The sequence below is a fragment of the Akebia trifoliata genome, chromosome 12 (assembly GCF_017979445.1).
Source record: "Akebia trifoliata isolate Shusen 1 chromosome 12, ASM1797944v1, whole genome shotgun sequence".
NCBI lineage: Eukaryota > Viridiplantae > Streptophyta > Magnoliopsida > Ranunculales > Lardizabalaceae > Akebia > Akebia trifoliata.
The window spans coordinates 7,684,957-7,696,690 of record NC_141386.1 but is presented as its reverse complement, the minus strand read 5'-3'; the positions used below and the strand labels follow the sequence as shown (position 1 = coordinate 7,696,690).

Genomic DNA, 11,734 nt, shown 5'->3' with positions numbered 1-11,734 from the left:
GAAAAAAAAAACTGGACCCTTGTTGCAGATATTCCAGTTCTTCAAATTACAAGTAATCAAAAGTTTGGGAAATGAGTGAGAAAGCCTTAAACACTTCAAAATCTCCTCTTTGAAGGCTCTCCAAAGAAAAATCATCAAAAACCACCTCCACAGTATCCAAATCAAAAACTATTTTTCTGGACATTGCCCCATATTAAAACAAAAAAAGAATCAAATCCTACAATGGGAAGAAAATGCCTGTATTGAGAAATGACAATTAACAATAAAAAAAGAACTTATTGCTGAAAAAGATAAATCTGAATTTAAAATATCAACCCTGTCATCAGGTGTCCACCTGATTCAGTGCCAACCATTATTTGGCCTCTTGGAGGAAATGATTTCTGAAAAGGAGTCAATCAGTTGCCCTGCCAAGCTTCTTGGATCGTCAATCAAAGTCCGGATATAGGTATTCACCACCTTATGCTCCTTTGCGGTTGATCTGAAGCTATACCACGTTAGGAATTTCTCTCTAAATTCCTTTTCAATGTGTTCTCCACGTTCCAACCATCTAATGATCTTCACACAGGATTCGTAGCTTCCGTCAAAGTCAACAAGCCCAGTGGACCCACTAATCAAGGTCTGTGAGTCACCGCTACCATTAGATCTCAATCTCTCCTTCTTCTGCATCCCAAGAGAAGTGATGCCATCCTCAACCTCAACAACTTGCCCCAAAGTGCACCCATTGTCTTCATCTCTCGAACACTCTACTAGTGGAGTTGGCACTATATTGAGATCAGGTACTGAAGTGACATTGATATCAAACTCATGTGAACCAGTTTGAGGTTGGTCTTGTTTTCTATAAGACGCATCAAAGCAGCCATCTCTGTTTGTATTGGAACTTCCTTCAACCCCGGATTTCTCATTCTTATGATCCATTGCTACTGTTGAATTGGAATTCTTGTACATCATGTCCACATTCTTGGCGAAACAATCTAAGTTGCCAGTCTCTGTGTATGAATCCTCTGCAATGGAAACAAAGGAACAAAAGTTTATTCATTGCAAAATTTTTCTAATCAGTTAGAAGAAAAAAAAAATGGGGATTGAGTTGATTTGGCTTTCTCACCTCTGTGATGTGGATTGTTGGCATTCGAATTGGTGTTTATCGATGTGTCAGCTTTCTCAATTGCAAGAGAACAGAGTTTCTGCACCTCACCAGCAATTGAGAGTCTGCTAACAATGCTACGAGCCATCACGGCGGAGACTCCCTTCATAGGACACACTTCAATTTCAAGTTTGTCCTTAATATCCCTCACTATTTTATGCAAATCTTTATATCTCGAAGTCCCATCCAAGATTCTATAACTCAAACAGATCCGATCATACAAAACATCCATACGCCTGGCATCCTTAGCGATCATTATCTGCTTTTTCCAATATCTGCATGAAATAGTCATACCATAGTAATAAATGAGTACAAAATAGAACGACATGAAACAGATCGAATAGGAGAGAAGCATCAAATTGAAACCACAAGCTGCAACCAAATTACTCACTCAAGTATCCCTGAAACATTGCCACAAGAAGCACAGCAATAACTCCCATCTAATTGCATCAACGGCCCAAGATCTACGACTCCTACTTTTTGGTGTTGAAGCGCGCAGTCAATGTGGCAAGATAACCCACATGAGTCTTGTTCGCTGGATTCTGATGTGCAGACTAACCAAAGACTAGGATCTTTGTTATCATCAAACCCGTGACAGATGCAGCAAGAGCACCTCTTGCAAAATGCGTCATCTGAGGTTAGAAAGGCCTTACAGGCCGAGTTTTTACAGATCAAATTGTTTGGTTGCACATCTGGAGGAAGCTTTGAAGGTGGTGGAATCCGAACAGGATTTTCTCCTTTCCGTTGTTTCTTCCTAGAAGCACACTTTTGGGACACTGTTGTTGAGAAAGTCCGTTTATTTTCCTTGACATCTTGAAGAAAAATCAATCCAAAACAAGAAGTTTCTTAGCAAGAACATTAATTATAGAGAATAATGCAAATAAATAAAATTAAATATTAATACCACTCAAGGAAGAAGTCACAAAAATGTAGAATAACATATACAAACATGAAGCAAACTTTTAAAGGAATCAAATCCACGCCAGAACCATGATAATACAGGCATTGGTGTGGAGATGAGCTAATATGAATATGGAACCACAGAAAAGGAAAAAGAAGATAAACAACAAAGAGGACAAAAAGAAGAATGTAAAGCAGGCTGAAAAAAGAAGATAATCAAGAGTAGTATCAGATAAGCCCACTTTATATTTCAATCAGCTTGGAAATAAAAATATTTTGATAAGTGTGGTAGATTACAGGAGTACGGAAATATTGTTAGACTACATAGAAAACATACCAGTATGCTTTAAATTTTTAGAAAATGATAAGACGATCACAAGGTTTAAAATCTTGTATTATTCTGCTTTATCGGTTTTTCCAGAAATAGAACCAAAGTATTCAGAATAAATAAATATAGGAAAATGCGTTTTAAATGTTTAAATGGAAGTTAGAATTAAAAATCACACTTTTTGATATCGTTGTGCATTAGAAATGCTTTGAAACATTTTGAAACAAACATAGGAGCCTCCAAAAATTGCATTCGATGCACATACATGATGGTGTAAAAATATTTTTTATTTGATCAAATAAAATTTTAACTTAGAGAATTTGTGGTTAGTTTTAGTATCGAAACATCGCATTTGATACCTTTAAGTTTCAAGAAACATTCTGAAAGATTCTGAAATATTCAAATTTCAGTAAAGTTTTTATGTACGCATCAAAATCTTTCGGTGTGTTTTGCGAAACAGAAAAAACATGTTGGCATAGGATATCACCTTAGGTGAGGTTACGTTAAGAGTGGGCTATAGGGGGTTGGGCCTCTTGGGTTGGCATTTAGGGTCATCGTTGTGCAAGTTTATTATTATATAAGAGGCCGGTGAGATTTTTTTGTGGGATCTGGGAGGCATGGAATGTTGGGTAAGTTGAGTATGGATAACAATCTTGACACTATGACTATCTTTTAACCATTTGTGGAGATTCAAAGAAAAGGCAAAAAATTTATAAAGGTTCTGAATGGAAACGCAATCATATAAATGAAAAAAATCCCAAGAACCTTTTATCAAGACAGAATGTTACAACATGATTAGCACTTCTAAGGTCATTATTGAATAGATGTCCAAAACACTACTATGATTCTAAACATGTTCTAGACCATAGTTATCATATGCGATTTCCAATTCCCAAATTGCATATGCCGCTATGGCATATGTGATCTTATGAGCATTGGTCTGTATGTCCAATGGCATATGCGATCGCATATGGCATATTGTCCCAATGGTCAAATTTCCGATCATTGTGGAAAAACATATTTATTGTCAAGTTCACCTCTTTTTAAATAAAAAGTGGTGAACTCAACACTAGTAAAACCCACCCATTTTCAATTTTCAAGTTTTTTCAACTAAAATACATGGAAAGTTTGACTAAAAACTTAAGATAACGACTTTTTTAGAAGATTTCAACCCAAAAGAACTATTCTTGAATGATTTTCATCCAATAACTAAGAAAAAAAAAAGTGAAAAACCCTAGTTTTTTACATACATCTTCAAAATGGTTGAAAAAAACCCTTGAAAATGGTTTCTTCTTCCTTCTTAAATCCTTTCCGGGGGAATGGAGTCTCCAAAACTCGATCGAGATGCCAAAAATCCAATTTTTTGAATGAAAACGATGAGTTCGAACGGTTAGGGCATTCAATTGTGAGAAATGTGGGAGAAGAGGTCCACGGACTGTTAAGAAAAGAGAAGTTTACTAAATGGATTATTAAGAGACCACCCAAAACTTAGGGACCATTTAGAAAAAAGCCCCTCTGCTAGGGTCTTTTTAAGTAATTTTCCCTAATAAAATTCCCATTTTTTTCAAATTTGTATGCATTCTGAAATACTTGTTAAACATGAAAATATAATAAATTATAATGAAATCTTTAACAAAAGTTTATAAATATTATGTTTAAAGTTACTGTTTATAAATATTATGTTTAAAGTTACTGTTATAATTACATTTTTTTATTTTTTAAAAATTAATACATAAAATATATTTTTGTAAATATGTGACAACATATGCAATTTGCAAATAACACTTTAGCTTTTTGGACACTTCGATGGATCAGGTGAGATTCTTGAGGGGAATGGTTTGTTGTTTCAAGGAGATCTCAAGGATTTGGATCAATTTGGGGAAAAACAAACTATTTGGGTTTATGAGAGATTCAAAGGTTCTAAGGTGGGCTATGATGTTTGGGTGTCAGGGAGACCATTTATCATCGAAGTAACCAGGTTTTCCCTTAAGAGCAACATATAGGAGCAAGGCCATTTGGGATTCAATGATAGAGAGGATGGACAAAAGGTTGAACTCATGGAAACTAAGGTATTTTTCTAAGAAACGGAAGATAACCTTAGTTAGAAGTACGCTGTCAAGCATTCCAGTCTACCATTCAACCTTATTCTCTATCCCTAAGGGTGTAGAGGAGAGACTGAACAAGATGTTAGAGATTTTAGATGTCAAAGAAAAGAATGAGAATAGGAAGTTCCACTTAGTTAAGTGGAAAGGGGTATGTGCTTCAAAGAAGGTCAGGGATCTAGGGATTAGATGCTTTTAGGATTGGGGTTATGACAGATTAGGAAAGAATGTTCAAGCTTGTGGAGGAGAGGGTAATCAAGGAAAAATATGGAGAGAAAACCGATGGATGGAAAGTGAGGAGGTGAAGTCTTCATTTGGGTGTACAATTTGGAAAGGTGTCACAAGGATTAGCTCAAAATTTCGAAAATTGGTTAGTTTCCATATGGGAAGGGGACATGATTAGGTTTTGGGAGGATTGGTGGTCTGGTGCTTCACCTTTATATATCCAATGCCCACGGCTTTATAGTTTGTCTACAAAAAAGAATCTGCTAGTTGAAACTTTTCGATCAACAATAGGAGTGATACCTCATGGGATTTGGGATTTAGAAGGGATTTCAATGATTGAGAGATTCAGGAGTTTGCAAACCTAATTAACCAACTCAATCACACACCAAGGGAGCCACTTGGGATCGATAGGTAGGAGTGGACACACACTAAAGGAAAATGTTTTTCCATTTAATCCTTTTTCACAATTTTGTAGACTTCCCATCAGTACCTCGACCAATTTCCAATCTCGTTTATCTAGGAATCTAAGGTTCCCTCCGTAGTGTCTTTTTTCGTCTTGTTAGCTTCTTGTGACAAATTCTAATAACCAATCATCTCACTAATTCTTAGTAATGGGATGTGGACTTTAGTTTCTTTTCCACCTAGGAAAAAGGTTGTTAGATGGAGATAGGTGATATTGGTAAGTCTCAATTTGGTGGCAAAGTGTAAAGAGAGATGGCACTATTGGTTGTGAAGGGTGGTCATACACAAACTTATGGTCTTAATCATGCAAAGACCTTCTCACTAATTGCAAAGATTGCCTCAATGCGTGTAATTATTGTTTTAGCTACTATATTAGAGTGTCCAACTGGGCATGAATAATGTCTTTCTTCATGGTGATTTACATGAAGAGGTTTACATTGAGCAACCACCTGGGTTTGTTGCTCAAAGGGAGATAGGTAAGGTGCGCAAGTTGATAAAGGCACTGATATAGGATGATGAGGGGAGAAAAGAAAATAAAAGGGTTTAGCAAATTTGGTTTAGGATTAAGGATTTGAGATTGGGTTTACCATTTGGGTTAGGATAGGTAAACCCAAAAGTAAAATATATTTTTTTTTTCGCAATTACGACGGGATAGATGAAAAGAGTTGAAGATTAAGATTTATAGGGTAAGGAAGGGATTAAATATTAAGGTTTATAAGGTAATGATTAAGGGTTGAGGTTTGTAGGTATCAATAATGGTTGGGGTTTGTAGATTTCATGAATCAAGAATGAAGAAAATCAAGAACAAAAGAGTAAAAGAAAATCAAGAAAAGATGATTCTTGATGGATTCAAGAATTCAAGATTTATAGAAAATCAAGAAAAATAAAAAAAATAAATATTAGAAGAAGAAAGAGAAAGGGATAGAAAGATAGAACCTTGAATCACACAAGAATGGTGAACTCACTTTACTCCATGAAAGAAACTCCTTTATTCATCAAAATCTTCGTTGTTTTTTAATAAAAAAATCTTAATACAATCTATATAAATAAAATAAATCAAGAATCCTTGTCAAATTAAAATACCAAATAAATAAATCTAATTTTCGTAACTTTCACTTTCCTAATTTTCAAACCCTAATAAACTTAAATAAAAGACAAGCTAAAGCTACTAAACTACCCCTAAATATTATACTAAGACCATAGGACAAAAAATATAAAATTAAAACACTAAAATAGAAAACAAAATAATTAATTAATCTAAAATAATTTCAAACAATAAATCTAGACCCAAATAAATGAAAACCTAAAAAATTACAAATTTTCCATCGGAACTCTTGACAGTTGACTTGATTTGCGTTCCGTATAAAATCTAATGCAGAACAATAAAGGAAGATAAGAAGATAGAGGTGTTTAGGATTTTGGACAAGGATTAAGGATTTGAGATTGGGTTTACAATTTGGGTTAGAATAGGTAAATCCAAAAGTAAGATTTTTTTTTTTCGCAATTACAACATGATAGATGAAAAAGTTGAAGGTTGAGGTTTATGGGGTAAGGAAAGGGATTAAAGATTAAGGTTTATAAGATAATGATTAAAGGTTGAGGTAAGATTGAGGTTTGTAGGTTTCAAGAATCAAGAATCAAGAAAGAGGTTTCAAGAATCAAGAATTAAGAAAATAAAGAACAAGGAACTAAAAGAAAATCAAGAAAAAACAAAAAAATAGAAAAGAAAAATAAAGATTAGAAGAAAAGAATGTTATATTGGCCTCACACCACACCCATTGTTGGGAAAATCAAAGCTTAAGCTTTCGTTTTATTCATTATATTCTCTATTATTGACGAAAATTACAGCAAGAAACAAGAATTTATAATGTTTTCTAAACCTAAATCTAATCTCAACCATCCAACTAAAATCATGAAATACAATGGTTGTAAATAAAACTTAAAACAACTTAAACAAAACAAAAGCAGAAATACCATTATATTCCATCCCGTAAATTTATTTCCCATGATTTTTCAGCCTATGAAAACTCATTATAAAATTACCAAATATCCCCCTAACACCACAGGCTAATAAAACATAAAAATAAGCCCAAAATATATAAAATTAAAGTCCCAAAATAGAAAACTAAATAAATAACTAGTCTAAAATAATCCCAAACGATAAATCTAGACCCAAATAAGTAAAAACCTAAATAATTACAAACTTTTCATTGGAACTCTTGACAGTTGACTTGATTCGTGTTGCGCATTAGGCACATTATGGTTTGAAACAGTCTCCAAGTGCATAATTTGTAAGTTCATTATTGCAAAACTTAAGTTTAAAACGTCAAGATGGCAAATAGATTATCTAGTCTTTTGTTTTTGTTCTACTAATGATTTTATTCTATGACATGTATATAAATGGCATTATTCTAACAAGTAATGATGCTAAGGGAATTGATAGGCTAAAGTTGTTCTTGCAATTGGAGTTTCACATGGAGGTAGGTCAAGTGTTTGAAACCCCATGAAGCTATGAATTTCTTAGGGCTACCCTCTAGGGTCCTGTTGTCCCTTGACTCAACCTGTTGCACATAGGATTTTCTAAGGGGGCGGTGCGTGTGACCGTGGGAGTAGTCCCATCCGAAGGGTGGGGACACCCACGACATAAAAAAAACATGGCTCATTCAACAACTACATTAGTCTTTCACAAAGGAAGTACACATTGGATCTTCTAGATGAGACTAGTTTACATGGGTGCAAGATTGTTGATCACTCATGGATCCTAAGCTGAAAATGATGACTAGTTAGGGAGATTTGTTAAATGATCCTGATAGGTATAGGAGACTTGTTGAGAAATTAATTTATCTTAATATTACCAGTCCAAATATTTCTTTTGCAGTCAACATTGTTAGTCAGTTTATGGATCTCCTAAAGCACCTCACTAGGTGGCCTGCAACATATAATCATGTACTTGAAGCACTCCAAAGGCCGTGGTTTGTTGTACAAGTCCAATAGTCATACTAGTGTGGATAGGTATATAAATGCAAATTGGGTTGGCTTGCCTTCTGATAGGAGATCCACCACTAAATATTGTAATTTCTTAGGCAGTAATCTTGTGAGATGGAAGATTAAGAAATAAGATTGAATACAGAGCCATGTCTCACACGTCCTGTGTGGCTTAGACACCTCCTTTAGGACCTAGGCTTTTGCAGTGGAGAAACCAATGAGACTTTTTTCATAAACTAGCCAGTCGTACACATTACATCCAATCTTGTGTTTCATGAGATAACTAAATATATCAAAATCTATCGTCACTTTGATCATGACAAACTATTTTGTGGCAATTGCTACTCCTTCTATGAAGTTTGAACACCAATTAGTTGATTTGTTTACAAAGCCATTGGGTTGTATTAGAGTTTTTAATATTTGTAACAAGTAGGGACTATATGGTATACATTCGCCAACTTGAGGTGGTTACAACCTGGAGTTTATGTTAAACATCTGGTTCTTGGGTGAAATCCAAAGAACTAAAAGTAATGAAGAATCTCTATGTCGAGCAAATTAGATTAAAAACTTGAATCTAGGTTTGAGATTGATGGAAATCAATCGCAAACACTAAAATTAAGAACCAATATCGTGTTCTTATGCTCAAAATAAATAAATAAACAAAGAAATAGAAGAAGTCTCTTCTTTTTTTCTTTTATTAATCAATCTTCAAAAAAAATAACTCACTGAATTTGTTTATTAGAGCTCTTATATAGATAACTCCATAACAACTTAGAAACCTTTTAAAATACTAAAAAGTAACTTCCTAATCTATCTATAACATATCACTAACCTTCTAATCCTATTAGAACACAATTTGGATATCTAAAAGGACTTATAATTATATCCAAAACAATAAAAACGAATTTTAAACATTAAACAGATTAGAAACTAATTCGGAAAAGAAACTTCCTAAAATTCGAAATAAAAACTTACTAGGACTACTTAAGCAACTTAAAAAATAGAAACTCAATAAAAGAAAGAGTCCCAAGAGAAGTTGGACTAGATCTTGAGTACCAGTCAAAGCTTGGGTCGAATTGACTCGGTCAACCTGAGTTGACTCAGTCAATCCAAGTTGACTCAGTCTATGATGCTGATTTTTTTCTTCAACGCTTCTTAACTCGATCATAGGCATTGAGATAAGTGTCGGTAAACCTATCTGCATCAGGGAGTATAGGAGTAATAAGTTTTAAGTAGTAAGAGTATCTATGTAATTTCACTTTATGCTATGATGTTAATATATAATGGGGCCGAGGGGTTGGAATCACTTTGACTCCCATGTTTTCTCCATTCTCTTCTCCTCAAACTCCTAATCTATAACACTAATCCTCAACATCAACTTGCAGATTGCCACCCATCTACAGCTTCAATCTTTAGACAAGCACCAATCTGCAGGACAACATACAGAACAGCACCAAAACTCCAATGTGCTGCATCAAAGCATGCAACCATTGTTGTCCAGCATTTAACCATTAATATGTAATAAGAATATAGCCAATGGCATCAATACCTTCCGCACACGACATTCTAGGATCCCAAACAATTGCAACACGCATAAAGGACATAATAATATTGGGAGCCTCCTACAAGATCTAATATTCATTTTCCAACTCATCAGCCATTAGATATATCTTACACTTATTTTCTTAGGCATTCAAAATGCCTAAGGATTTCAATTGGAACATGACCATTCAATTTTGTGCATGGTCCTGTACATTTCTACTTCATATCTTTATGGATCAAATCCAATAAACTATGTCGAAATATCTCCTAATAAAAACTCAAAAAGTATGCCTAAATTTCTCAACAGAGGCATCATGAGTCAGATACCAATCTGTGCCTCTCATCAAGTTGAAACAAGAACAATTTAGTAGGAGTTACATATAATTAAATACATTTTGAGAAAGTTATACGAGGAAATAAGAGCCATTCCAATAGTTCTAAAACCATGAGAATCACTTAGGGTTTACCAGAGGACAAAAGGTTTTGTAGATAAGTAAGAAAGAAAGAATAAAAAATACACCAAAGTAAAACAATTTTAATATGAAGTTACCTACTAGAAGCAAACAAAAAGAGAAACACATCAAGTGAAACATTACCTACTAACCTATGCCAAAACCAATAAAATAAAAAAAGCAAGGAATAGAAGACCATACCTTTAGTACCACTTTATTTTCTGAATCCATTCCTTTAAACTTATCGGGAGAGTTCAAGCCATCATCCCTGTGAGAATTAATCAGTAATAAGAAACAAAAAAATTGACAATCATTGCCAACAATAAAGCATAAGATGTGCTCAAAACAGTCAAAAGGTCAAACCCTCCAAATTCTGTTGCCACAGTTTTTGTATACATGTCTATGTAATGGTGAAACTCGAATTTTCCATGTCAGACACATACCAACCCACCTTCTCAAAAAAAAATTAATTTATTAAAACTATATTTCTTTCATCCATTGAAAGCGTTTCAATTTGTCAAAAATACATTCTTTGTATATTGTATACTTAACATGAACTAGAGTATATTCAAACATATGAAGTGAAGAGTATATAACACGTTGGCGAATAGGGTTTGCGGGATTTAATGCGTCTAAAACTCGGTACCTATGTGGGACACTGACATATATGTTTGTGCCCATGTTACATAGATCAATGTCGAAGATAGGTACAAGATGTAACACATTATAACCCTGGGAAACCCGCCAGGCTAAATATAAGTTCAAAAAATAAGAAAGCAGAGAAGAAAAAGAAATGCATGAATAAACAAAGGAGAGATAAAGTGATGGATAATTGAAGAATGACATTAAGGTTTTAACACATGGTACATAAATAACAACCGAATTATGAATATGCTAATGTAATGTTTTGCACAATTAAAAAGGTTTTTGAAAACACACTCCAAAAGCTTCACTGTTGCGTGGGATTTTTCCTACAGTGTGGTGGGGCTGCAAGAACAACCTATGCATCCAATCCCTAGATGACCCCCTCAACTAGCTTATGTGGGTAGTGCAATTATCCATTACCATGAATATATGCTACCATATGTTGTGCTTTTCCCTTGCAAAGTAAATTCATCATCAAAGCTTTTAACCCAAAATTTTGGGATTGGCGGAATGAAACATGTTCTGGATTCAATAATGTCTAAGTTCATAGTCTTAAGTCAAGTGTGTTCATATCCATTCTAATTACCTCAATTTATACCCTTTTTTTTATCTTCCCTTCTCTCTTTTATACCCTCAACTTGCTCATTGCTACTAATTGGGTTTGTAGCTAGTCTTTGTTACATTTGACAAAACCATATCAATCAATTTTCCCTAAGCTTATCACCTATTGAAGTTGTTCCTACATTTTCATGAAGGCATTCATTTCTAATATTAACTTTCTCAGTCTTTCCCCCAATCATGTCCTCATCTCCACATTCAATCTTTGATCATGTTGTTTCTTGATTGTGCAACATAGTCGACCTCATAACTTGTCTTATAAGATTTTCCTTTCGCCTCTACCACGTTCCAAAGTAGCTCTAGTATAATAAGGCTATTGTGTCAAGGTGGCAAG

The 11,734-nt window shown here is 34.3% G+C and overlaps 1 protein-coding gene across 1 annotated transcript; it reads right to left on the bottom strand.

Annotated features, from left to right (window-relative positions):
* Positions 1-10,137, bottom strand: LOC147388834 (VIN3-like protein 1). The gene is made up of 4 exons (XM_086418315.1): positions 9,200-10,137; positions 1,533-1,953; positions 1,103-1,416; positions 1-1,001 (listed from the first exon to the last, which is right to left on the bottom strand). The coding sequence occupies exons 1-4, from the start codon at positions 9,345-9,347 to the stop codon at positions 340-342; spliced, it is 1,545 nt and encodes a 514-aa protein (XP_086274441.1). The 5' UTR covers positions 9,348-10,137; the 3' UTR covers positions 1-339.
* Between the last annotated feature and the right edge of the window lie 1,597 nt (positions 10,138-11,734).

What these genes read in the sequence shown, in the direction of transcription:
- LOC147388834 (XM_086418315.1), bottom strand. Translation starts at nt 9,347, where the DNA reads ATGCAGATAGGTTTACCGACACTTATCTCAATGCCTATGATCGAGTTA. An exon ending in TTCGACCCAAGCTTTGACTG is followed by an intron (nt 1,954 to 9,199) that starts GTACTCAAGATC and finishes TTTTTCTTCAAG; the next exon opens with ATGTCAAGGAAAATAAACGG. An exon ending in AATGTTTCAGGGATACTTGA is followed by an intron (nt 1,417 to 1,532) that starts GTGAGTAATTTG and finishes TATTTCATGCAG; the next exon opens with ATATTGGAAAAAGCAGATAA.